The 25,921-nt window shown below is 29.2% G+C and overlaps 1 protein-coding gene across 6 annotated transcripts in view; it reads right to left on the reverse strand.

The window, feature by feature from the left end:
* LOC105836137 overlaps nucleotides 1-25,921 on the reverse strand; it is a 285,642-nt gene that overhangs the window by 21,329 nt on the left and 238,392 nt on the right. For all 6 annotated transcript variants that reach the window (XR_004962301.1, XR_004962298.1, XR_004962299.1 and 3 more), the window contains exon 10: nucleotides 9,505-9,615. Coding sequence is in view for 2 of the 6 variants with exons in the window: in XM_036283185.1 (XP_036139078.1) it covers nucleotides 9,515-9,615 (101 nt within the window). In the remaining 4 variants the exon portion in view is untranslated. The remainder of the gene's footprint in view (nucleotides 1-9,504; nucleotides 9,616-25,921) is intronic.

Consider the following 25,921-nt stretch of genomic DNA (forward strand, 5'->3'; position numbering starts at 1 on the left):
AAAAAGACTTTGCGCGTTTGAATGTACACGGAAAGCCGACGTGTTTGTTCGCTAAACGGATGAATTCGTTTATCCGCAAACGCCGGTTAATTTGGAGCCGGAAACCTCCTGACAAATAACCTCCTAGCCGCTCTTTCTCTCACCTCTTGTGCCCGTAAAATCGGTTAATCACTCTAATAATCAATGAGCCGTACCCAACAATTAGACAATTATTATTGACAAACGATGTGCCAGGAGATAAATAGTAGTCCTTATAAATTCAAGAGGCGCGAATGCCGCTGAAAGTACGCAATTCAGGATAATAAATCATTGAAAATTGCAGGCCAACCAGTAGCTATTTGCTATATTAGGGAATCATCATGGAATTCAAGCATGAAAAATATATCACGCGATAATGACATAACTATACGGCGTGTGGGCGCAATTTAAATCTTGTTGCACAGAGAATAATACGCCGCACTGACAATCGTAAAATTTAATTAATTCATAAATCATATTAGCTTAATCCTTTTCATCAATTTTAGATTTTAGTAATACAAATACGATTATATGGCTATTTTGCAGTACTGAAAACATCGAGTATTTAGAAATGCAGTCTGCAGTATGCAATAAAAGGTGAGTGTACAAAGGGAATTTCCATTTGGTTGATCAAATAAATACTTGAACTATTTAGGTCAACAGGTACCAACCATCAAAGGTAGTTGATTAACGCTGAACTCTAACTCACGTTATAAATTATGTCAACAGGAAGTAGCAAGCTCAATAATTCGCTTGTTGATGACTACGATCATGCAAAGCGAAACGTAATTCAGGTGAAATTTATCACATTAAAGTACTGTTGTTGATAATTCGTAGTATGATGGACTCGTTAATTGCAGATACTGAAGAATAGGAAATGAAACTTCAATTAAACGTAAATTAATTTATGCTATTCGCATTAAAGTCTTTTTTACAGCGGTACAGGAAAATTTCGGTACTAAATTACGGATTAGAACCATAAAAAAAGATAATTTATTACATAAAGTAGAAAATGTCTATTGAATAATTAAATATGGCGGCATGCACTGACTTTTTAACCGACTTAATATGCTCTATAAAGAGCCCTAATTTTCATTTAATGCGTTTACGTATTTGACTATCAAACTGATAATTCCTTTATTCGCTCTTTGTATATATACACATTTCTCAAATAATTAAATTTGTATTCTATGTTGTAATTGTATTAATTATGTATAACGTATAAGTGCAATAATAAATTGTAAAATTTGTTATAAATTCATCTTTCTTTGTACGAAATATACTCCCATTATCTTTGCATCCCAAAATTTACAACTATTTATTTACGTAAATTTTAATAAAACAAGTTTTTGATTGGAGATTGTTATTCTAACCGCGCTGTGTGTTTAACAAAAGAATAAAAGAGTTACGTCGTTACTAATTGTACAGTTTTGGCAGAAATTCCTGCCTAAGAAATTCTAAATATTTTTTTGTCGCAATTTCCGACATATACATATTAGGTGGACGTTTTAACCAATAAAGTTATCCAACTGATAGCTTAAGCATAAGTCAGAATAGACACGTCGAAGGATTTAATGCTAAATCCGCTTTGTACAGTTTGGCACGAGTAATTGGCACTTGTTTCGTGCTAATTGACAGTTTTGTGTTGCGCTTTTCTCGTAAAAATATTATATATAAAGAACAGAATCTAACGACGTATAAATAACGTTTCCCTTTTTATTAACTCTTTCGTTTTCAATATACGTAATCATGATCATATTAATGTTAGCCTTCAAAATAAATTTAAATATATGTAATTTTGAAGTCTATTTGGACAGTTTCTAGTTATTAAATGTGTTTCAATTAATTTTTAATGAAAAAAGCGGATTTTATATTTTACTACCTTTAATTATGTTTTTTAGAAGTAGAACTTCAGTAATCAATAAAATAACTTCGTATTTATGCCGTGCGAAGATTTACGCCGCAAAAGTCAGAAAAAATAGAAGGAATAAAGATAATTTGTTCGCAATCACTCTGTTATAAACTTTTTACGCTACATTAATATTATGTTATAAATTTAGTTTTGTATTGTGTATAATATTAACGAAATCATTGTAAATTAAATCAATTTATCAATGTTGTGAGTAGCGTAGCGATGTATTATAACCTATGTAAAATAATTACTCTTTCTGTAGGAAATATAAAAGGCTTAATATTTCATGATACTTAAGTGTGTAAAGAGATAATAAAGAATGCAGTATAACAAAATACAAATAGTTCTTTTGTATTCTTGTTCAGCTTTGATTGTACTCATGAATGGCCACATCCCATCCCTTTCTAGTAAAAAAAAAGAAAGGAATTTCTAAAAATTCTTTTTCAAATATAAGAAAAAAATTCACGCTTTTAATTTTTTAAAAGTAGTAAAATAAAGTTTTTATTGGTATAGTTTATTTATCTTGGACTCTTGATTATAGTGTCAATTTTGTTCTTGTTTCCTAGTTAGATCGTTATAAAAAATTAAAAAATAAAAACGTTCCAAATTTTCTGTTATATGCAGATTGTATTGAAGTAACCGATAAGATTTACCAAAAATATTTTATTTTTTAAGAAAACAGCGCCTACCAAATTTAACGAAAACAAATGATTAAAATTTATGAAATTTGCTTAAAAACCAGCTTGCTTCTCTCAAGATAAGGCAAGGTATTGCGTAATTGGGTTAAACCAATAAATCACAGTTCTTAAGCTGTTTACAGAGAGATTTCGCACATTGTTCTTACCATTGTGCAGAGGTAGTAACGATGAAGACCTTGTGTCAGATATAAAATATAAAGCATAAAGTTAACTTTAATCATACTTTTTTACCATTTTTAATTAATTTTAAATTTAAAACAATAAGTAACGATATATAAATTTTTGAATTTTAGAAATATAATATTTATTGTAAGATAATATAATTATATTTTAATAATATAATATAATATTCAAACAAATAAAAAGTTATTAAGCAGAAATAATTCTATTATATTCAAATTTATTTGACTGTTAAATAAAATGACAAAACTCATAAACGCATTATATATTAAATAAGTTTCGAAAGACTTCACAATATCTCAATTAGCAATATAAAATTAATATTTTCTAATAATGTTAAATTTTTGCTATAAAAAAATGGTCGATAAAATTCGAACAGAAAATGATCACCAATAAAAACTCGTGTAAATAAATACCAATTTTCTGATTGCAAGAAAAGCAGGAATGCAGATATATTTGAAAAATGAGGCTGTTAATGTATTGTCTGTTCGATGAAAATATTTAATGCATGTATTTTTTAAATTAAATATAAGTGAGACCATATGCATGTTTATGTTACGTGTGTGCATGACATACTCAACGAATAGCGTGGCATAACGTCATTTTCAAATTGCGGAATGTCATGCACAGATTCCATGTCATCGGATAATAGTGGACACCTGCCTTGCGATTTTATGCTTCAATTCATTGTGCTTGAATGATGATATTTCATATAAAATAATAAGGTAACTTTTGGTTCAAAATATACTTAATAAATTTTTAATACAAAAAGTTATCATTCAACAATTGCATACATACACGCAAACAATTATTTTTGACAGAATATTTTATTAAAATAATTAAAAAATTCAAAATTTCTTATTTCTAATATTACTTTGAAATGTGTTTATTTTTTAGGATTAGCTAGACTGTATAACTTGAGACAAAATATATTTTATCTTGTTTTACCATTCCTATTTTACAATATATAATATTGAAAGTAAAAGATATAATTGCTCCTTATGCCTTTTTCTTTTTTTGTACATACAAATCAATATAATAACAATCAGTTGCTTGTATTCTGAGGCGATTGATTGTTTCTAGGAAATTGGTTTTATCTGGTTTGGATAAAATCATAGCAATCGCATCGCGCAATAACGATTACATTGAATGAAATCGTTGAGCTTGATGTTATAGAGCTTTTGAAAAAAATTCCTACCCGCGAATCGAATTCTAGCTGCGCGTTCCCCGACAAGAATATGGAGAACGTGCGTACGTGACTACAATTCCACGACGACTGCATCTCGACGATGGCATTAACCCCGGTTTGCAGATCGCGTGCGTAACGCGCTGCGACGGGAAAGCCACGCGCGGCATCACGTCTCTCGTCATATGCATACACGGTGAATTACACACGACGTCAGACACACTTCGTGATAGTGAAGGATGTCACCGGATTTAATTCGGCGGTTTGTCGGTGCACGAGCGATCGAAACCATACCGAGAATGACAGAGATGAGGGCGCATCGTGGGTTAGTGGTCGGAACCCGAGACGAGAGGGGTCGAGGTGGTTGCGAGCGGGGAGAGGAGGAGGGGGAGAGAGGGAATCGAAGGGGAGGGGGGGTAGAATAACTCCTCTCCCGTTGTGTGTTGCCGCGGGTACAACGGTGTTTTGCGATGAGGGATGGACGGATGTGACGTCACGGGAGCTCACGCCGTGATCTATGGCGGCTGATAATGAAAGCGCAGAGGTGAGATACCGCGGTGGAAACTATACCGTATAAGCTATAGTTTCCGCGGGAGCCGTCACACGGCAATGCCGCAGCATTCAACCAACCCCCTTCCCTCCCCCTGCAACCACCACCCCCGTTACCCCTCGTGGCCGTTTCCTCCCCGCGGCTCATCGCGAAATTATATCTTCACAATGGAGGATTCGACGCAGTGACGATAAAAGCTTGAATTATGAATATCGGTTAATTCACGTTACGCATTCGGGCACCGCGATATGGGTGATCTGGCGTCAGTATTACTTTATGACGCGGTCGTGCGAGCCCGTCGCTTCGATGGCAAACGCGCGAAAACTTGCAATTATCGCGGCACGCAGTGCCGCAAACTCCATTCGTCCCACGATAACAACTGAAGGTCCGGTAATGCATGCGGTACATCACGTTTCTAGCGAATATGAGCAACAATAGTTCATAATGAATAGTTTTGCAGAGTCCTGTAGTGTGGCATATTGTTACAAGAAAGAAAGCTGTATACATACGTGACAAATATAATAACATTTCACTGAAGCAATTGGTTAATTGTTACATGTATGCAGTTTAAAGATATTTTGGCTCTACAATCCCAACTAAAAGTAATCAAAATTTAAAAATTGTAGGCTTTTTAGGTTTTTTTTTCTATTTAACGACAAAAAATTTTGTTAAATATCTCAATTCTAATTCTGAAATCAGCTGTAAAAAAATAACGAAAAATTTGACTTATGGCAGCGGTACTGATTCTATTTTACTGCAATTTTAAATAAATAACTTTTAAATAAATAAGTAAATTCAATAATCCAAATAAATTTTTGCACTAATATTTATTAAAGTTTTATTGGTACATGTAAAAAATTTAATTTGTAATTTTATTTCTTTATTAATAATTTATAAATAAGTAATATAAAACCCAATTTTACTTAAAATCAAGAATAAACAGAGAATTAAATAATTTTTAGAATTAATAAATTTAATTACTTCTTAATGTTATATAAATTAAACAAATAACTTAATTTTTTCTATTGAAATGAAAGTAAAAATAATATAGCGTGGCACGGATAATATAACGAATATACACTTCAATCTGGATTTAAATTTGGAAATTGTTCAACATGAACGTGAAATTATCAATAATAAATGTCAGTTTGAATTGTAAATTTCTACATTAATACAATTCTGAATTTTTATATGTGATAAAATAGATGGAAAATTAGAATTATTCATTAAAATGTAAATTTTTGTCCGCGCAAATTTTATTTAAGTGGATCATTATGTCTGACCTGATTATTTTAACATCTTGGTAAAGCCATCTGCCGTTACAACATATTACAATAATACAGAAATACAAATTAATAATTCAAAGCCCAGACATCTTACCTAATAAAACTTATTCAATTTTTGAAATAAACAGTTTACATATCTCGTTATTAAAATCATATACAACAGAATATTTATTTCTTTTTAAATGAAATTTCGTAAAACATTTTATTCAGGAATTAAAAATTAAAATGTAATTATTCAATTTGGTAGAATGTTACATTGACATTCTAATGAATACTCTGAAAACATGTCGAATGCTTTAATTATTTGTATTTTAATTAATAAAATGGCATTTTATGTAATAGATATATTACATATATACATACATATTAGATATATGAGATATAAAAAAGAAAAAACTAATTAAATATTAGAATATTATGTAACTATATATGCAATTTCAATAACTTCCGATAATTATGTAAATTCATAAATAATTATATTCAAACATATTCATGTTTAAAATAAAATACTAATATAAATTAATATAAAACTTGTATTTATTAATTCTTCAGTCTTTAATTGGAAAAATTTTGTAATCAAATAAAAAAATATGAAGAGTACTTTTTGTCGCCAGTAATATTAAAAATAAATAAATAAAAAGTCGGATGTCTGGCAAATCCGTTTATTAAATACACGACATTTCGACCATTGATTTTGGTCCTCTTCAGGTGTAAGTAAAATGCTTAATTATGACATAACAGTTTGATAATTTCGGACCACCAAAGAATGAAACATGTTCTGTAATGAATAATTATAATAATATAAGTTACTTTAAAATTACTGTTTGCATAGTAAAGTTTAAACGAGACTAAAATATAGTTAGAAAGGCAAAGAGAAATAAATATAATAATAAAAAACTTATATGTCTAACGTTGGTGAAAATGACAAATATAAACTGGGTACAAATTAAGAATACGTAGAAAGTATATTGTATTACGCAGAAACATGATATATGGCCTATACAAGACCTTGGTTTTTTCCATTGTCGAACTACTGGTAAAGGAAAGTGTCCGATAATTAAATTCTTTAAATCGTTACCAATAGTTCGACAATGAAAAAAACTATGTTTGACAATAAAAGAGTTCTAACACTTTCTTACATAAATCGTATTACGGACAGTATTAGTCATCATTTTAAAAAAATCAGAATTAACACACTTTTTACCGTTCCAAAAAAACTTGATATGATCATTAAAAAGGGCAAAGATAAGTAGACATTTTAAAGAGAACAAATGTTGTTTACCACTTAGAATGTAATAATTGTAATTTTTCTTACATTGAGTAAACAAAACATCAGTTATTAACACGAATAAGTAACCATAAAAATGATATAAAAAAGAATGAAAGCAAACACTCAGTGGTTAGTAAGCATAAAACGAATGAGAATCATGACTTTAATTGGCAAAATCCTCTAATATTACACATTGAAAATAACAGAAAAAAGAGGGAGATCGCTGAGATGTTCTTCATAAAAAAAAACAAAAATTCTATCAATCTATAAAAAGATACGGAAAATCTGAACACTCTGTACAATAGAATAATAAAAATTGCTTAATGTTTATTCTCCACACACAGACATCTCTTGTTGTTAGACTTATTATTTTTGATATTTAGTCGTCTCATTGACTCGTTACTTAATAGTTGACGTATTTTATATCATGTTTCTGTGTCATACAATATACTTTCTGCATATTCTTAATTTATACCTAGTTTATATTTGTCATTTTCACTAACGTTGGACATATAAGTTTTTTATTACTTATTTCTCTCCGCCTTTCTAACTACATTTTAATCTCGTTTAAACTTTACTATGCAAACAGTAATTTTAAAATAACTTATATTATTGTAATTATTCATTATGGAACATGTTTCATTCTTCGTTGGTTCAAAACTATGAAACTGCTATGTCGTAATTAAGCATTTCACTCACCTGAAAAGGACAAAAATCAAAATCGAAACGTCGTATATTTAATAAACGGATTTGCCAGACAGTCGACTTCAAATAAAAAAACTTTGAAATCGACGAAGTAATCAAGTAGGAAATAAGAACCAAGTATAATTACGTATATCGGTATACATATACACTTATTATATTTTCATTATTACTAATTTTTTAATTTAATTTTATATTTTTAATATAAAAAGTATATATATAAATATATATAAATATATATATATGTGTGTGTGTGTGTGTGTGTGTGGGATAGAACATTATTATATTTAAGTACATGTTTGTATTACTTGTATAAATTTATGCCATTGTATGACTTTATAATTTTTATAATTTTTAAAACAATGTATATTAAATAGGTTTATTTAACTATTTATATAAATTTTAGGCCTTAAAAAAGAAAATTTTATTTTTTGGGGGCTTTCAACTATTGAAAAAATCTGTTTTTCAAGTTATTCAAAATAACGTTCAGTCTATTCGCTATTGCATAAGGGGTTTGATATCGCTAGGAAGCTACGGTGATCCTTCTACTCTTCTTTTCTTCTTGCGGAGGGATGTATATTTCGCGTTAACCTAGAAACTCGCTTAGTACGAGCTTCTTATAAGTCGATGAGCTTCTTCAGAACTCATTTGAAACTCGGATTAGGCGACTACACGAAAAAAAAAATCAAGAGTGTGAGGATGAGGAAAAATAAAGCAACTTGCAACATGACGTACAAAGAATATGTCCAGTATGCAAAAGAAATAGCCATGAGACAGGAATAATAAACTCAAATATATCGAAAGAGATTGTAACTGTCTAACAAAGAGATTTGCAACGAAAACATTATTATCGAGAATTGCCTAAAGCGTTTTACAAGAATTTTATTAAAGAGTTAATAATTATGAAAACTGTATGACTTGCGAAGGAACTTCACGACGACCGTAATAACCGCGGCATCATAATTTTATAGCAGGAACTTATTATGGCGATTTTCAACACATTGTGTGCTATGTGCTTTCAAACGAATTTCGATGCCAATCTCATTACGGCGGATTATCAAAAGTAATTATTTAACTATGTGTGAACCATTTTTAGCATCAAAATCTTGTAAAGTCGTTCATACTTTTACACATTATATTCGATAATTTAAGATAAAAAGGTTAACTTTTTACATTTTTCTTTCCTTTCTTTAATAATACTTTAATTTTATTTTTTCTCGATTAACATTTAAATGTGAGAACGGTATATAATAATTTTTTCCAAAATATTTTATTTAAAAATATATTAGATATTATATGTTAAAAAATAACTCATAAATCTAATATTAATAAACCTATTAAACTAACATAAACTACAACTTATGTATACACGTTGCATTAGTTTGCAACCGTATCTTATGTAACTTTAATGTATTTAAAAGTTGAATTTTATCAAAGTCAAAATAAATGGTTCTTTTCAAAATGGCAAAAAAACTGCCAAACTGAAAGAACCTGACGCTCATTTTACGTAATGTATCGTACTTGCTTTTTCGATATATATATATATATATATATATATATATATATATATATATATTTGAATCATATCATATAAAATTATAACTTATTCAATAATACAATTCGATAATATGTAACCATTTTCCAAAAAAATGCGCTGTGAAATTTTGATAACTTTCCGTATTTTATCACAGTCTGTGCTTACCTTAATACTGTCATCTGGTGAAGACATAGCTCATCGTCAGATGAACCAACCAAAGATTAAGGAATGCTCTCGAAACTCCATTCCCGTCGTGCACAGCAGCAGGCAGTTCACCTGAAATTACATCGAGGTTATTATATCCTTTAGCTTATTGTTCAATTTATCAAACGAGACTAAACGAAGAAATAATCCGCAGAACAAACACAATAATTGAAAAGCTAAGAAGAAAAACCAATTACGTTTAAACTTCCGATTTTTGGTTGTTTGTTCAATAAATTAGATCTTGTATATATTTACGTATACAAAAAATCCTGTGAGATTTTAAGTACAATTAATAAATTTAAAATAAGAAAAGATATACGAAGTAGAACAAGGTAATTTTTTACAAACTAAATAGTAAAATTTTAATATTATTTGCATCAAATAACTATTATTATATGACAATTTCAATTTGTAATCTTAATTTTAAAGAATAAGAGAATTTGTTTTTTCTTTTGAGAAATTTTTGTTTTTAAGTTTAATTAATCTTCCTTTTTAGCTCTTTAATGACTAATGGTCATGTTGGTGCCACAATAAGAATAATTGCCATAGCAAAGTCATGAAAGCTTCTCAGGTTCAGTTAAATGGTTCGAAAATCGTGGTGTTAAATATTCGATTTTCCCAGAAAGCCCGTGCGACGGGAATGCGCGCGCGTCTCTCGTCGACAAGACACATTTGTCATTTCATTAATGGTTGTGTTCCGTCTATAGGTTTTCCGTCAGATGCAAGCCGCTGCGGGTTGACGTATTTTCGTGGCCTCCATTTAATCGCTCTTCGACCGAGTTACGTTTCCCAGATAATGCTTGAGGCCTCCGAGTTTTCGAGAAATTAGGCGGGTCTTATTAATTGATCTCTTACAATGCTGTGCGTTTCGATATCCTCAGTTTTAGTTTGCATTTATATGTACATAGACATCTGTGATCAAGATAAAATCGAAATGTTTCCACGTTTACAGTAAAAAATACTTCCACATCAATAATTTATATATATATATACATATAGTATATTGTGTTAGCTTTCTAAAAAATTAATAATATAATCTGATAATATAAAACATATATTTAATAAAATAAAATAATGTATAGTTAACATTTATAGTTTTAATTTTAGTTAATTAGATTATACAAAAGTTTATTATACAAGCCAATACCACTGTATACATATACAATATTGGCAGTACGTTAAAGAAGTTGCCTTAAAAAATAGAAATAGAATTCATTTTAATCTTTATTTTCAAAGTTTCTACACCTAACTTTTAAACACGAATCTTATTAAATAAAAAAATTGAATAACGACAAAGTTAAATAAGCAATTGAATCAATTAAATTAAGACAAATGTGAATACTGCGAATAACATGTAAATCTCTTCGCTTGATATGATTCATATAAAGTATATATATTATAAACTTATATAGTTTCTTTTAGATATTTGTAAAAATAAACTGGTTATATATGTTAAATATATTAGTTATATACATTATATATATACTATAACATTATTTTATTCATAAATTAATTATTTGAAGTAAAAATTTGTAATTCAATATTTATATAATTTAAATGTACAATATATAATAAGAATACATTTAATCATTTTTATATTTTGTTGTTTACATCTCTTATAAATCATTGTTAATTTTTTATATGTATGTATATAGAAATAATGAATGACGAATTAAGAGCGTATATATACTTAAACGGGTCAGAACAAGAATCTAATTTTACATACCTTGTGTAAACAAGAAAGGATACAGTTGTCCCATTTATCCCATATAAAGATCATATTTTTTAAATTTTTATCTAATATTTAAACTTTATTAAAAAATAATGTAAAGCACAGTATACATCACTATTTTTAAATCATGTTTTCAAAAACGTGTGACCATTGTATCTTTAAAACGACTCGTCGGCTTATATTTACAATTTTAAACTTTTTTTTTGTAGAGACTAAAAATAGAAATTCTAGATATTAAAACTTGAAGTAAGACTTTTATTAAGCTTAGATTTTTATTACCGGCAAGAAACAAGCACAAACTTATAATTAAAAGTAGCCATGCTGATTTTAATCAACTGCAATTTCATACATTCAAACGCAATATTATAAAAAACGACTATGTCGTGCAGTAATCTACGTTTTAATTTTGTGCCATTTTGCTTTCTAATGAGATCTCTGGAAGCAATAATGGCCATCGTAATCATATTTTTAAAAAAGCATGAGTCAGAAAAACTTGAGTAGCGACTTTTTTTTATTTGAGTTATTTTATGTTATTTTTGATAAAGTTTAAATGTCAAATAGAAAAAATGTCAAATAGAAAATACTATCTCTACAGAGAAATAAACACAGTTTTTCTACTTCTTTTTGTTTTTTTTTACAAAAAATTCGCAAAGATAGATTTTTAACCTGCATGTCTCTTTAATTATAGCAATAAAAATTTTATTGGTTTTAATTAAACTCATGTATTTGATTGATCATGTTCTCAATCATGCTCCCCCTTTCGCCGTAATATCTCGGTGTATAACACACAGTCTAAAAATAAAAAAAAACATTATTATTAAAATCCCATTCCATTTGTGACGTTTGTTTAATAAGAACTTAATTCAATGATACTGCCATACCATAAATTACTTCTTTGTTTTAACAGTAATGTTTCAAAAATTCGGTTTGTTACTATTTCTTCTCTATCGCGTTGGTATTATTCTGACACTCTATTATGCTTCGTTTTCTAATTAAAAAAGTTCTTGTTTCAATTAGGTAAAATATTTTTACGAGTTACTTCAAATTAAAAATTCATGATTTTTCCTCATTCTGTACACAATATCTTCGTATTACATTATAGCTGTTTTCCTAACAATGAAATTCGATATTATTGATTAGTGCATTAAAAGAAAAGAAATATTTACAAATTATTTGTTTCAATATTATATAAGTATATATAAATCTATTGAATCTATAATACATAGCAAATCAAGCACATATAAACAAATGTAAATCTTGATTAAACATTTATTCTAAAAACTTTCTTAGATGTATATAAATTAATAAATTTATTGAATTTTGACATTTTATTTCGAAGTCATCTCTGTTTTTTAAGTCGGGTACATAAAATTTTTGCTAAAATTCTTTAATTCTAAATTCTTTTTATTTTATTAAAAACAAAAATAATTGTTAATTTACCTTCGGTTCTGTCTATTAACCTACATTTTGACAAAATTGATTTAATAAGTTAAACCTTAGCTAATTTGCTAGAGCCTAAAATTAGATATGAACTGTCATTTTATCCAACGAGAAAACATTAAAAAATTGTCGAGACATTTTAATCATCAAGGCTATGTTAAAAATACTACAAGAATAATATCGATGAATATTTTTCGCTGTCGAGTTTCCCTGAGTATTATTCGGAACTATCGATCATGCGAATCATCCCGAGCATCGGCGTAACGTCCTTCCGGTTCACGTCCTTCCTTTTCTGCTTGTCGTCGGAATGCCCATCGATAGAAATCGCGGTTCTGGCCGTGTTCCAGGATCGCCGTGGAATTTGTCAATTCGTCCCACTCGATCACCGTCCCCCGCCTACCGACTTACAGCTTCTTCACTCCGCCTTCCTTTTCGCTGTCTTGAGTACCACTGTCCCTTCGCCTACCCACTTGCTCTTTCGATTCTTTACCAAGTTTCAAGTCCTTTTCTCCCTCCTCTCCACAAATATCCCTCCGACTTCTTCAGCATTTCTCCTTTTTCATCTTTTTATTTCCTTTTAGTTCCTCTTTTTCTTTTACGTTTCAAATTCTTTGTTTTCGTCCTTTCTCTTCATATCGATCTGCCGATCTCATTTCGCACATTTTCCAAGATTTTTTTTCGGCCAACCGACATGTCACAGATCTTTCTTCCGGTTGGCAAAAAATCATAGAGATCTCAGGATCTCTTTTATCTGACTTAATTCGAGCATTCATTCCGGCACCCACTCCGAGAGAGAACCTAGCATTTTTCAATGAAATACTACAAGAATGCCGGTAAAACGACAGATTGTAACGTTGGCAAACGTCGGCCTTGTTGAGAAACATTCTTCGTTCTTCTTTCTTTAATGATTACCAAGAAGCTTCTTGATCATGTGAGAATCTCTCTTTTTCTCTCTTACTTATTTAGCGACAATTTCTTAATCTTTGTATAGAGCAAAATTTCGACGAATTATCTGTTAGCTTTTAAAATTGCTTAATTTTATTTTTTGAAGATAATAACAAGATAATGCACTTGAAAGGATATTTTTAACTGTTCAATATTTATATATTTCTACAATTAAGTATAAAGAACTAAGAAGTGAACTATAAGTGTGTGAAAGCAGATCACTCGAATTATGTTAGAAAAGCATAAAACTGCTTTAAAGTATTTAAAGTAAAAAAAATTGGAAAAACTAAAAAATATAAATTCTAATAAAAAATAATAGTAAACAAATAAAAAGTAGTCTATCTCTAGACACAATAATTATCCATATAAATACAGATTAATACAGATATTTTTTAGCTATTTTTTATCAATAAAAAAAAACATTATTTCGTTACAAAAATATAAAAGTAGAAATAAAATAATTCAAAAATTTCTTCAGTAATAAATTCTTCCAAATTATCTCGAGACATTACAGTAGATATTTCCACTGCAAGAACAAAATAACTTCATATTGTCACAGCTCAAAATATAGGTACGTTATAACAATCTGTGACAAAAGGCCACAGCCACCGGTCTGTTCGCCGTTGTTCGGCTCCGTTCCTCATTGCTACTTCGATTCATGCTCGTTGGATACATTTCCTGTATGCGGCAGGGTGTCCGCCAACCTCCGATGGTGAAGGGGTCGAACTTCCTATTGGCCACTTCCTATACCGCTAGTTCAGCGTTAGGAATTCCAATTCCCGGTGCTTGTCCCTCGGCTGGCCACAAGCCGGGACCTTAAATTTAATCTTTCGATTTGAAATCAAAATCAAAGGCCTGAATATGAGAACTAAGCCTTTTGTCTTATATTACAGAATAGCAAAAAAGTATTCGTAACATTTTGATTTCATGTTGTGTTTATAAATTAATTTCACTAACAATTGCAAAGCATAAAATATTTCCTACAACTGAAGATATCAACTGAGATATGCTTTGTATTTATTGCATAAAATCGTATTTTATAACAGATGATATCATTTGTTGATTACTAATATTATGTAAAAGAATATAAGTAATACATCTTTTTTTTTGTAACGATCATGACGCATCAGAGATATGCATCTGTTCTCTGTGCTATGCCAAAGATTCGGGAAAGGGGGATTTAAGCACGATAAAAAATATTAGATTTTATTACATTGTTATAAAAATCTCTCATTCGGAATCAAAGTTTAAAAAGTTGGAAAGTAACGTGCTAACGTTGTATTTTTATTTTATTATTATATTTTTTTTAGTAATAAGATGATTATATTGTTTTTATTTATTTAATATTGTTCAAATAAATTTTTAGGACATCTATTTTTTATTTTTGCTTGTGCTTCTTAAGAAAGTTTATGTACGCATACATGTACGCAATTATATTATTTATCACATAATTAAAGAGTTACATATTATATTTATAAATGTCGATCAAACTGACTTTTCGTATTTGTTAAAGAAATTTAGAAAAATGTAAGTGTGCAAGTTTTGAGATATTCTGTATACAAAATACTAATAATATTAAGAAAATATTAATCATCAGCTTCAAATCAAAAGTTATAAATTAAAGCGGCCTTTTAATGTGGATTACATTTTTTCGGTCGATCTTATATAGTATCACAATCGCGTACCAAAATTTAGTATCGTTTGCTTTTTACGACTTTGTGGTAGAAATCTGAAGTCGCCAATAGAAGGACCAAATTACCACGAGAGCCACGTTCTAGAAAGAACCATCTCTATTACTTTACTTCATCCTAAGCTTGGATTATTCTTAGTCTTTGGCAACTTTGACGATTCACTCTTTGAGATCATTGATCTTTAAATATTTTCATACTTGTTTGTATAATTCAAGATAAGAGTCAGAGTTTTGCATTTGAAAGGTCTTTATTTTTTTCTATCACTCATAATTAAATTTTCTAATATGCAAAACAGAAACAGTAATAATTATTAAAATTATTTGAATATATAAACTGTTTATTACAAATAATAAGAATTTTTCCAATGTGTATTTATTTGGAATAATAACAGGCTAATAAAAGCTTAAAACGCTGTTAATATTGCATAACTAAGTGTATTATTTCCAGAAATCAATTAAAATATATTACTAAGTCATATTATTAAGTTTTCTGATCACGTCTTGGACATCCAAAAATGATAATCTTTTAATTTAACAATTTAAAGTATTCTTTAAACATACTGTCTGACATTAATATTAGGCCAAATAGAACCAGGTGAATTTTTGACAGATATTTTATTGCTGAAAACAAATTCATAAATAAAATTGCTCAATCACGTCACATTTTTCAGTCAACTATTTAACACGTCACTATTTAAATTCAAAAGTACGATTTACCTCCAAATACAATTTTCTGAGAAACATGACGTAATAGAACAATTTCACTAACAGTTTTGTTTTCAATAGCAAAAAATCTATAAGAATTGCATAGTTTGATTTGTAATCTATTTAAAAAGAATTTAAATTTGTCAGAGATAGTGTTATTCTCTAAAAACAAATTTCCAAAAGAAAATTTTCTTTGAAAAAGAAGAATTTGTTTAGAAAATAATTAAAATTTTAAATTAAAGATTATAATTTCCGAATTAATAGATAATAACAAAATTAATTAATTTTAGAGTAACATAATTAACTATCCATAAATAACTATCTTAAGCTCTTATTAATTAATTATTATTATTGTCATCAAATTAAATAATATTATATAACACAGAACAAATTAATTGAGAGTATTAATTAATACAAATTTTTAAGTATATATAAATTGTAATTTAAAAAATCAACATTTTATTTTTTTTTAAGTAACTTTTCAATTGTCGACATTATTAATTTTTTATATTAATTTGTTGAAAAAATGTGCAATAAAGAGATAATAGTTATGGAAATGCAGTTCGTATCTCTCCTGAAATTAGATCAGAATCAATTAATCAAGGCGGCGTTTTACTATGGCCGCAAAATTAAAGTCGCGGTAGACGCCAGAATGGAACGGAGGCTCCATGTAATTGGCTTAAGGACATTCGGCTTGGAAATTCAGGCCCCGAGAGCGCACCTTAATGACCCAAACATTGCGCGGTTCTGAGTTGATTAGCGGCGAAGGCATTCGGGCCCGGGTGGCATTTTAATTGGTCTCGCCTAACCTTCGCCCTCGTACTCGTCTGAGACTCGCTACCCAAACCAGACACGAAAGAGAAATTACCGGATTACGTCACTGAACCTCAAGGCATGGCTGTATCTTACCGCGGAACGATTTCTCATGTGAAGCTACGTCTCCGGAAATGTTCGAGGAAATGTCGTATGCCTTTAGCAGCTCGTGAAATAAGATTCTCTCTAGTGCAGACTTTCAATCGAAGACTCGGTCCTTACTCGGTACTTGAATAAATGCCTTAATAAAAACCTCTTCCATAGATTGATTTAAAATTTACATATATACTGTAATAGTGTTGTAAATTCTGATTACAAATCTGTTTCAGACATAGGATGAACTCGGGTAAGATGGCCATAGTTTTTTTAAATGCAAAAAACATACTTTTATTTTTATTATATTTTAATAACGTTTGGTATATTACCTCGACTGCTTTAAGCATGTCGATACTAAAGAGAAAATACTTAATAAAAATTTTCTATTATCAAAATATTGAAACAAACATTGGTCATCTTTCACAATTTTTAGGGAAAAGATGGCCATACTATTTTAAAACAGTTGGCTATACATTTTTTATGTACTGAACATTTATAGAATAATAAAAAAACTTATAATTTTACATATTTAGTTATATTGCCACATATTATCACATACTTAATTTTATTTTTAAACATTTTTAATATTAAAAGTTCACACAAGTTTAGGATAAATTTAACTCATTATCACTACAAAAAAAAAAAACATATATGATATGTCAAATTAAAATATTAAGTGCACAACTTAATTCTCATTTTTTAAAATAAAATATATACATAAACATTTACCCCGAAATATCATGGACTATCTCGCCCAAACTGTGAGAGAAAGATAATCATAGTGTTTATTTAAAAAATAGAAAAGAAAAAAAAATTAAATTACACATTACAATTTACATACTTTTGTTACGTGGGTAACGTTCATTACAACTGCACAATTGTAATTTATTCAACATTGTAGCAATTTCTAATAAACACGTGAAAAACTTTGCAGGCAGTTAAAAGTAAAAATGTGATATGACATTCACAATATCGTTATTTCGAATAGTATACGCACATAAACTACAGTAAATATTGATTATCTATAAAAATAATTACGAGAACACATTATTTAGCAATTATTGGAGAAATTATAACCATTGGTCTTCTTTCCAAATGGCCATCATACCTTAACTTACCCTATATAAAAAATTGATTGTTTATAACTTTTAAAAATATAATTTAAATCTTCTTTTGTTGAAACATCTTGTAGAATGTATTATAATATGTGATACATTTTCATTCTATACTTTTTAACTACGTAACTTTGTAACTGGTTGTAACTGGTAACAAATGTGCTTTATTTCATTGTTTGTTTCTTCAAAGAGAAAGCAAAATTCATGGTTTATTAAAAGCGGAACTTCAATACAAACACATAGCGAATACCAAAATTTATGAGTTACAAGTAAAATTTCATTATCCTTTGAATCACTTTTTATCACATCAAATGAGATTAACTAATCTCATTTATTTGTACGTATTGATTAGTAAATTATTTATAAATACATACACATTATTTATTTCGTTGTACAAATTACTTGATTTTTGAGTCAGTAAACAGAGTTACACTTTGACAACCGATTAGAAATAAAATCATTGAAACATAATTTATAATTTATATGAAGCATGAGAAGATCAGTGTGTTAAATTGCAATATTACAATGACATCAAATTTTCACAAAGACATTAATTATGACGCATTTTAATTAAGTTTTTTGATTGTGTATTATACATTTTATACTTTATCCATTTTTATTTTTACATTATATATAAACGTTGTAAAAAGCAATTTTTTAATTAAATATTTAAAACAATTGTGTACAAAATCCTAATATCATAAATAATAATTTCACATTCAAATTGGCTTATTACTTTATTAAAAAATAACCTCATTATTCATTCATCATCGTAATATTGATGCAAAATTAAAATCAAATTATAATACTAAATTCATTCTTAAAATTAATTTAAGGTTTTTTAGTTTAGTTTATAGTTATATTTATTATATATATATATATATATATATATATATATATATATATATACTTAATTTTAGTTAAATGTATAATACATGCAAAATTTTATATTTTTATATAATAATTATAATCATAAATTTAATTAAGTTTTTTTTTTAAAACTGAATATACATTTATATCTTAATGTAATATATTCAAAAAATATAAAAAAAAATATTCAAAATTAAATATTTAATAATAAACAAGTGAAGATTTCATTTACTCGTTCTGTGACTCATTCAATATTTGAAGTATTTATTTATTTTAGTATTTATTTATTTTAGTTTTATTTGGCGTGAAATACACTAGAGAATTTAACTCACTAATAATCTTAGTCATGCGCCAAATCGTTGGAATACGTTAATGACAACGTGAACTAGCAGACTCAATTCGATCAATACCAGAGCATGGAATCTCTGCGACTGACATTGTTCCTAATGCATTACAATACCGTTTATCTCGTACTTTGGTCAATGTGTGAATCTATATGAATACCCCGAGTGAAGTGACCGCTATCGTGCTTCATTTTCACGCTATGATAAATATTAGTTTGCTCAATAATAAGTCATTTCACATACAAAAAGCTTTATAAATAAATAATGATATGTAAAACCTGCTAATTAGTTTATTTTCAAATTACGATCATTTTTAATCTCGCTATTCAAGAAATGTAAAAAATATAATAAAATAAACAGAAACAGTTCTGCTCTTAATCCAAGCATTAACAAGAAATAATGTAATAGTTCGACTATTCTTTTTAAAAAACAAATGAAGTAACTATTACCTAGATAGAAAAAAACCCAAATTTTTACGAAATAACAAAATAAATTAAATTATGACCAAAAGAAGAGAACATATGTGTGTAACTTTTTTATAGTAATAATAAAGTCATAATTTTACACACACACATTCATATTAAAATTCCCAATTTCATAAACTTTTTTTCGACCATGATTCGTTTCCATTTAAGCATCTCAGAATTCATTTAAACTCTTCTAATACTATAGGAAAAAACTTATAAAAGATTCAGATTTCTTTCTGAATATAGTCCCGCGCGCGCGGTATTGAAAGGGCTAAAGTTTAAAGGCGCGAAAAGCTCATGGCAAAAGCCCAACGTCATAGGAGCGAAATCGCGTCGCGATGCTATCGCGGCTACCCTCCGTGCCGCAAAGTCGTCCGTCTTGCGCGAGTGCCTTATTATGCTCGTCCGAGGTTAACGCCGTTCTTATCCGCGCACGTGAGCCTTAGGTCAGGAAGCATTAGACGCGCTTTAGCAAACGTGAGCCCGTCGCTGCCACCGCTCAGAATAAAGCTTGCAAATGGACGAAAAAAGTGGTCGCACGATAACGCGCGCTCCTTTCCCGTCGGGGTGTATTCACTGCCCCCTCTGGTGCAACCCCTTCAGTCACCCCTCTGTCAACCCCTCAGTCTCCACAGCTCGCCCCATTTCCATGTCGCCGTCACATTAGGCTGCTGGCATTTCTATTTTCATGAAACGTGCATCCCGGTCGTCTACACGAGGCTGCTAACAACGAATGACGACACGACGTTGAATAAAGATTGCGCCTATACGCGGTAAACGACGTTGTTTAATCTTACGCTATTGTGCTTCCGTTATTCACGCGATGGCTGTCGCACTATCCGTGTGAAAAAATCTACGCCACTGGTAGTGACGCCGAAATATATACTTTCATATCTTTTGTGGTTCACTCGATGTGTTGGTGGAAAACGAAACATAAATTCGATGAGATGCATTCCATGCGAGAATCTTCTGTTGAATTTATAGGTGACGTAAATCAAAATCAAAAAACTGAGTTCCTATATACATTTCCCATACTTCAAAAAGTTTTCTAAATTTACTCAATGTTTGTACTTTGTTCATATGCAATTTGGTATCTTTAATCTAAATATTACTTTTAAAAAATACAATTTTTTTTAACAACATTTAAATTAAATAAAAAGAGATTTTTCTTTCAATTTCTTTCATCCTAACAGCGATTATTGTATCAAGAAAATCATCTCAACAAAATGTAATTTGCGAAATAAAACAATAATATTGCGACAATAACTAAATTTATGACGTAAATCGAAATTGGAAAACTGAGTTCCGATACGTTGCTTCGCTGTTAGAAGTTTATTCTACTCATATGCAGTTTATTATTTTCATTCTAGACATTACATAACGAATATTATAAATTCTAAGCATTACTAAAAAAATATAAATTATATATAACAAACATAAAATAATACGTTAATAACAATAGTAAAAAAGAAATATTACTACTGGATTCTTCCTTTGAATTTTCTTCATTTTATATCTGTTTCGAGAAATTAATCCCAAAACGAAACGTAATCCGCGAAATTGAAACGGTACTATTGCGACAGCAATAGTAGTGTATTCGCGAGAAATGAAGTGGTGACACGACAGAAGAAGATCAAAGGCAAGTTTTTAAGATTATGACAGGTGCACGAAAGATTAAGATTTGTTTGTGTTGAGTTTACTTTTGAGAAGAAGTGGCTTCCGAATGAAGGCGAGCTGTTGAAAGCAGCGCGTATTATGTCCGCGAGAAGAAGAGTGCAGACGCGCTACTTTCGTATCACCTCTTATCTTTCATTTTCTTATCGGCGTCAGTTCATCTCAAAAATACAGATATTGCAGTGAGAAAACATCACCCTTTCTTGTAAGAAAGGCCGTCCTTTTTTCCCGCCGTCTTGGCAAACACGCGAGTTTCGTTATGGATCATCGAGAAAGGAGCACAATGCACATTGTCGTAGTATCAAAAGATTTGTGCCACCGTCAGCTACATCAAAACGGACGTAGCGTCTCTTAGGTTGGAGACTATTCTCGCTTACCGTTTCTAAAAGTACATTGATCCCGTCAGCCAAATACAAAACCGTTTCCCCGGTTTCTTACGGAAAGATACGTGATCTGATTTCTTACAACTTAATATTGCGTTGAGTTTTCAGCAGGATGCAAGTCGTTTTGCATTTCTCTGAAAACTCGAGAATGTTTATATTCTCAGCAATTTCTTCTATTCTATATCCCTTTGTTTCAACTTCTTGTACTTCACATCAAATGTTCTTTGATATATTTTTTATTACAAAAGCGATTATTTTTTCTTTGTGTTTTAATAAGAAATTTTATCATATAAATCTATTCGTATTGCAAGAACTTCAGAAATCTAAAAAGTTTTTTATCTTTTAAATAAAATATATTATAAAAACATATCTTATCTTATCTAATAATCTTATTACATTTTTTAATAATCTTATTTTATTATAAACTTATTTATTGTATACATACATATACATATATATATTATATATATATATATATGTATATGTGTATATATATATATATACATACACAGTTAAAAGCGTAAGTTGTTTATTCTTTTCTGATTCTCCCTGATACTTTTGTCAATGGAATTTTCTTGTATCACGCGTTCAAGTCACAATCAAAAATAATATTTCTAAGTTTCATTTCAATTAAGAATGTTATTCTTTGTCAGAAATGCCACAAAAATTTCCAATTTTTTCATAAAATAGCGTCTTTGTTGTAAATATTATTATTGCAAATATTTACAGTGTATTACGGTTAATCAATACTATAAGATCTGCTATTTGTTTCCTCTGCTTTTGTTTTTCTTGGCGATCACGACTAAAAGCTTTAGGGATCAACGCCCTTCCATCTTTTACCGCAGAACGAGTTATAAGAAGACGTTCTTCTTTTATATAAGATATATTTCCAAAATGTTATTACTGGATTTTGTCTCTACTGAAACCTTCAAAAGATTATCACTTTTGATTCGAAACGGAATAAACTTTGAGAAGAATCCAATTATGTGCATTTAATCTATCAAATCACATTTTATATATCACAGAGTATTTTTTATACAATTATATTATATTTTAACCAAATAAAACTCGGATAAATAAAATAATAAAATATAATCGTATCTCTTTGCAATAGAAGATGCGGCAATGCAGAAATTTAAATTCCACGTAGTTTAATATCACAAATAAGAAATATTACACAGAGTATATACATATAATAAATAGAGAATATGATAATATAAATATCTAATATATAGTATATAATACACATATATGTAATGTATATATATAATATAATATATATAAACAATAAATAAAGGCACATTCTTAATGTATGTATATTTTATTTTTTCTGCATAATATATTGTAGTTTTCTTATTTCTTGAGTTTTACTAAGTTTTCAAAAGAGTAAGATTTTTTCGTCATTAATATAAATATATAATATATATATATATATATATATATATATACACACACATGTAACATACATATATAGTATTAGACATATATATGTATATATATATATATATATATATATATATATATACATACACACATGTAACATACATATATAGTATTAGACATATAACTTTTTAGATTTCTTTATTGTTTATATATATATATATATATATATATATATATATATATATATACATATATAGTATTAGACATATATATGTATATATATATATATATATATATATATAAACAATAAAGAAATCCCTAATGTAATCTTTATCTTTTCCATATCGCGGCGCGATTAGGTGCTTTGGAATTGATGCGATCGAGCATCGTATGAGAGCTATGCTCAAGTAACTGAATGGATAATGTCGCAAAAGAAACAGCCTCTCCTTTCCAGAGTTTCTCGCCGAGTTTTCGGTACATCTGCTAAGCGCATTACGGGATAAAGAGGAATTTCCCATCTTACTGATGTTCGCCCCGGAAAAGGCGTACGCTTTGCAAGGGATTTCCTCATCATGTCTCAGTTGTATTACATATTGCAAAATACCTCCGGATTTATAATTAATAGCTTCTATGATCGTCACAGATTTGCGCGAGTGATTTTTCTTGTTTCTTGAGAGTTTTATTAAGCTTTCGAAAGAGCAAGATCTTTTTCGTCATTAATATTACTTCACTTTTCTTCAAGGAATATTTCATGTCCAAGTTCTTGCGACAATAGACTTGGTGAATTGAAAAGCTCGGAAATATTACTTATGAAATAATTGATAGAAATCTTTTTAAAGCAGTTCTTATTTCAGATCTGACGCGTTCATTATTCAAATCGCGAAGACTGCGGAAAGCTTTTTCGCGACGCAGTCGCATTCGCTGATAAATCAGACATTTTCCGAAAAACGCGACAAAGTACTCGGGACATCCATTTCGTCGAATTCGTCGCCGGACGGTATAGAGCTGTGGAAAAGGTGTTTTCTGGTGGCAGCACAGCCCCAAGCGTGCGCCGTGTGATAAAACGCACAATATTTCCCTATCACACAAATGCGGTCGACTGGAATAAATTAAGCGTCCTCGCAAATTTTCGGAAATGCCAGCGGAGGGTCGTGTGATATAATGAAGAGCTACAGCGACATTAACATTCTATATTGCCAGAAAGAGAAAGGCGAGCGCCGTAACCGCGTTGCGCGCGGTTAGCGCGTGCTGTAGTCGGAAATAGCAGAGAGCGAAAAACGTGCCCGCGCGGCTCAACCGTGAGTAATCACCGTGCAAATCCCACACGATTTATACCCTGTTTCGTATTCCCGCCGTCCTTTGCGCGACGAGTAGGTTCATTCAAGTTTGATAAGTAACTACCAGACTCATCGATGTACTTGCTCTGCCTTCGTTGGAACGTCACGAAAAAGACAAAGCAACAGACACGTACATGTAAAAAGTTCATGTATAGAGGGAGAATAAAAAGAAATAATAATCTCTTAAAGAAAAAAACTGTTTGTTTCGTCAGCCAAAAATTCAGGCAATTACAAAAGAAAAGATGTATAAACATAGAAAGTAAAGGAAGATTGCCAATATTGGTATAGATCTCCTAAATCTCGACACCCTCTTATTCTTGCAAAACTGAACATTGCACTGTATTAACACTAATAAAAATATGTCCTGCTTAGAATTAAAGAAATAAAAACTCATGATTCATACACAGATAAAAAATGTGTTGCATTCGTTTGAGTATAATTGCATAGAAAAATAATTACAGTTAGAAATATCTATATATTTTTATAATAGTAATTATTACTATAATATTAGTAGTAATAGTAATCATATATTATATTTTGAAGCTATATAATTTATAGTAATATAATTTTTTCATAGTTGGCAGTAAGTACAGTTATTATTACTAATATACTGTAATTACTGTAAAAATGATATTCCTGACTATAATTATTTTACTAAGGTATACTAATTATAGTCGCAAGTATCACTTTTTTATCAGCGTATATTTATGGTTTTTTTATTCATATAAAATTTACTAAAAATGAATCTAACTTAATCTAATGTATACATATCATAGTCGCACCTACATGTTGCGTCTTGCGGAACAGCAAGGTATTTATATTATCACGATAAAAAGGTTTTACATCAAAGTGAAAAATTTAAGAATTCTCATATACATTAATTTGTAAATATTTTATAGAAATGATTCATGTTAAAGAAAAAGAAAACGAAAATGTAGCCTACCTAGTTTTGAAATATGATTTCTCAGGTATTTATTTTTATGTTGCAAAAATATTAATTATTATAAAATATAAAACAGTGTTATAAAAACTGCTATACCATTTGACAGACAACTTTCTAGTTTATATTTATGTTTTATGGTTTTATTTTTAATTTTTGTTTAAGATATGCAAAAAACAAAGTAGGATATGTCAGTATTAGTAATTTTCTTATAAAATCAATTTTGTTTTCAAATTTCAAATTTCATTTTAAAACATAGGAAAGAAAAACAAATATAATATTTATGTATAACTTTAAACAAAACAATTAAAAATAATACACATTTCAATGTTATAACGTATCACAATATTATAAACAAACAAAATTGAAAGATCTGAACATTTTAATTATAATTATAATTATTATTAAAATGTTAATTAATTAATTATAATATTAAATTAATTA

This window comes from Monomorium pharaonis, chromosome 2, assembly GCF_013373865.1.
Source record: "Monomorium pharaonis isolate MP-MQ-018 chromosome 2, ASM1337386v2, whole genome shotgun sequence".
NCBI classification, from domain to species: Eukaryota; Metazoa; Arthropoda; class Insecta; order Hymenoptera; family Formicidae; genus Monomorium; species Monomorium pharaonis.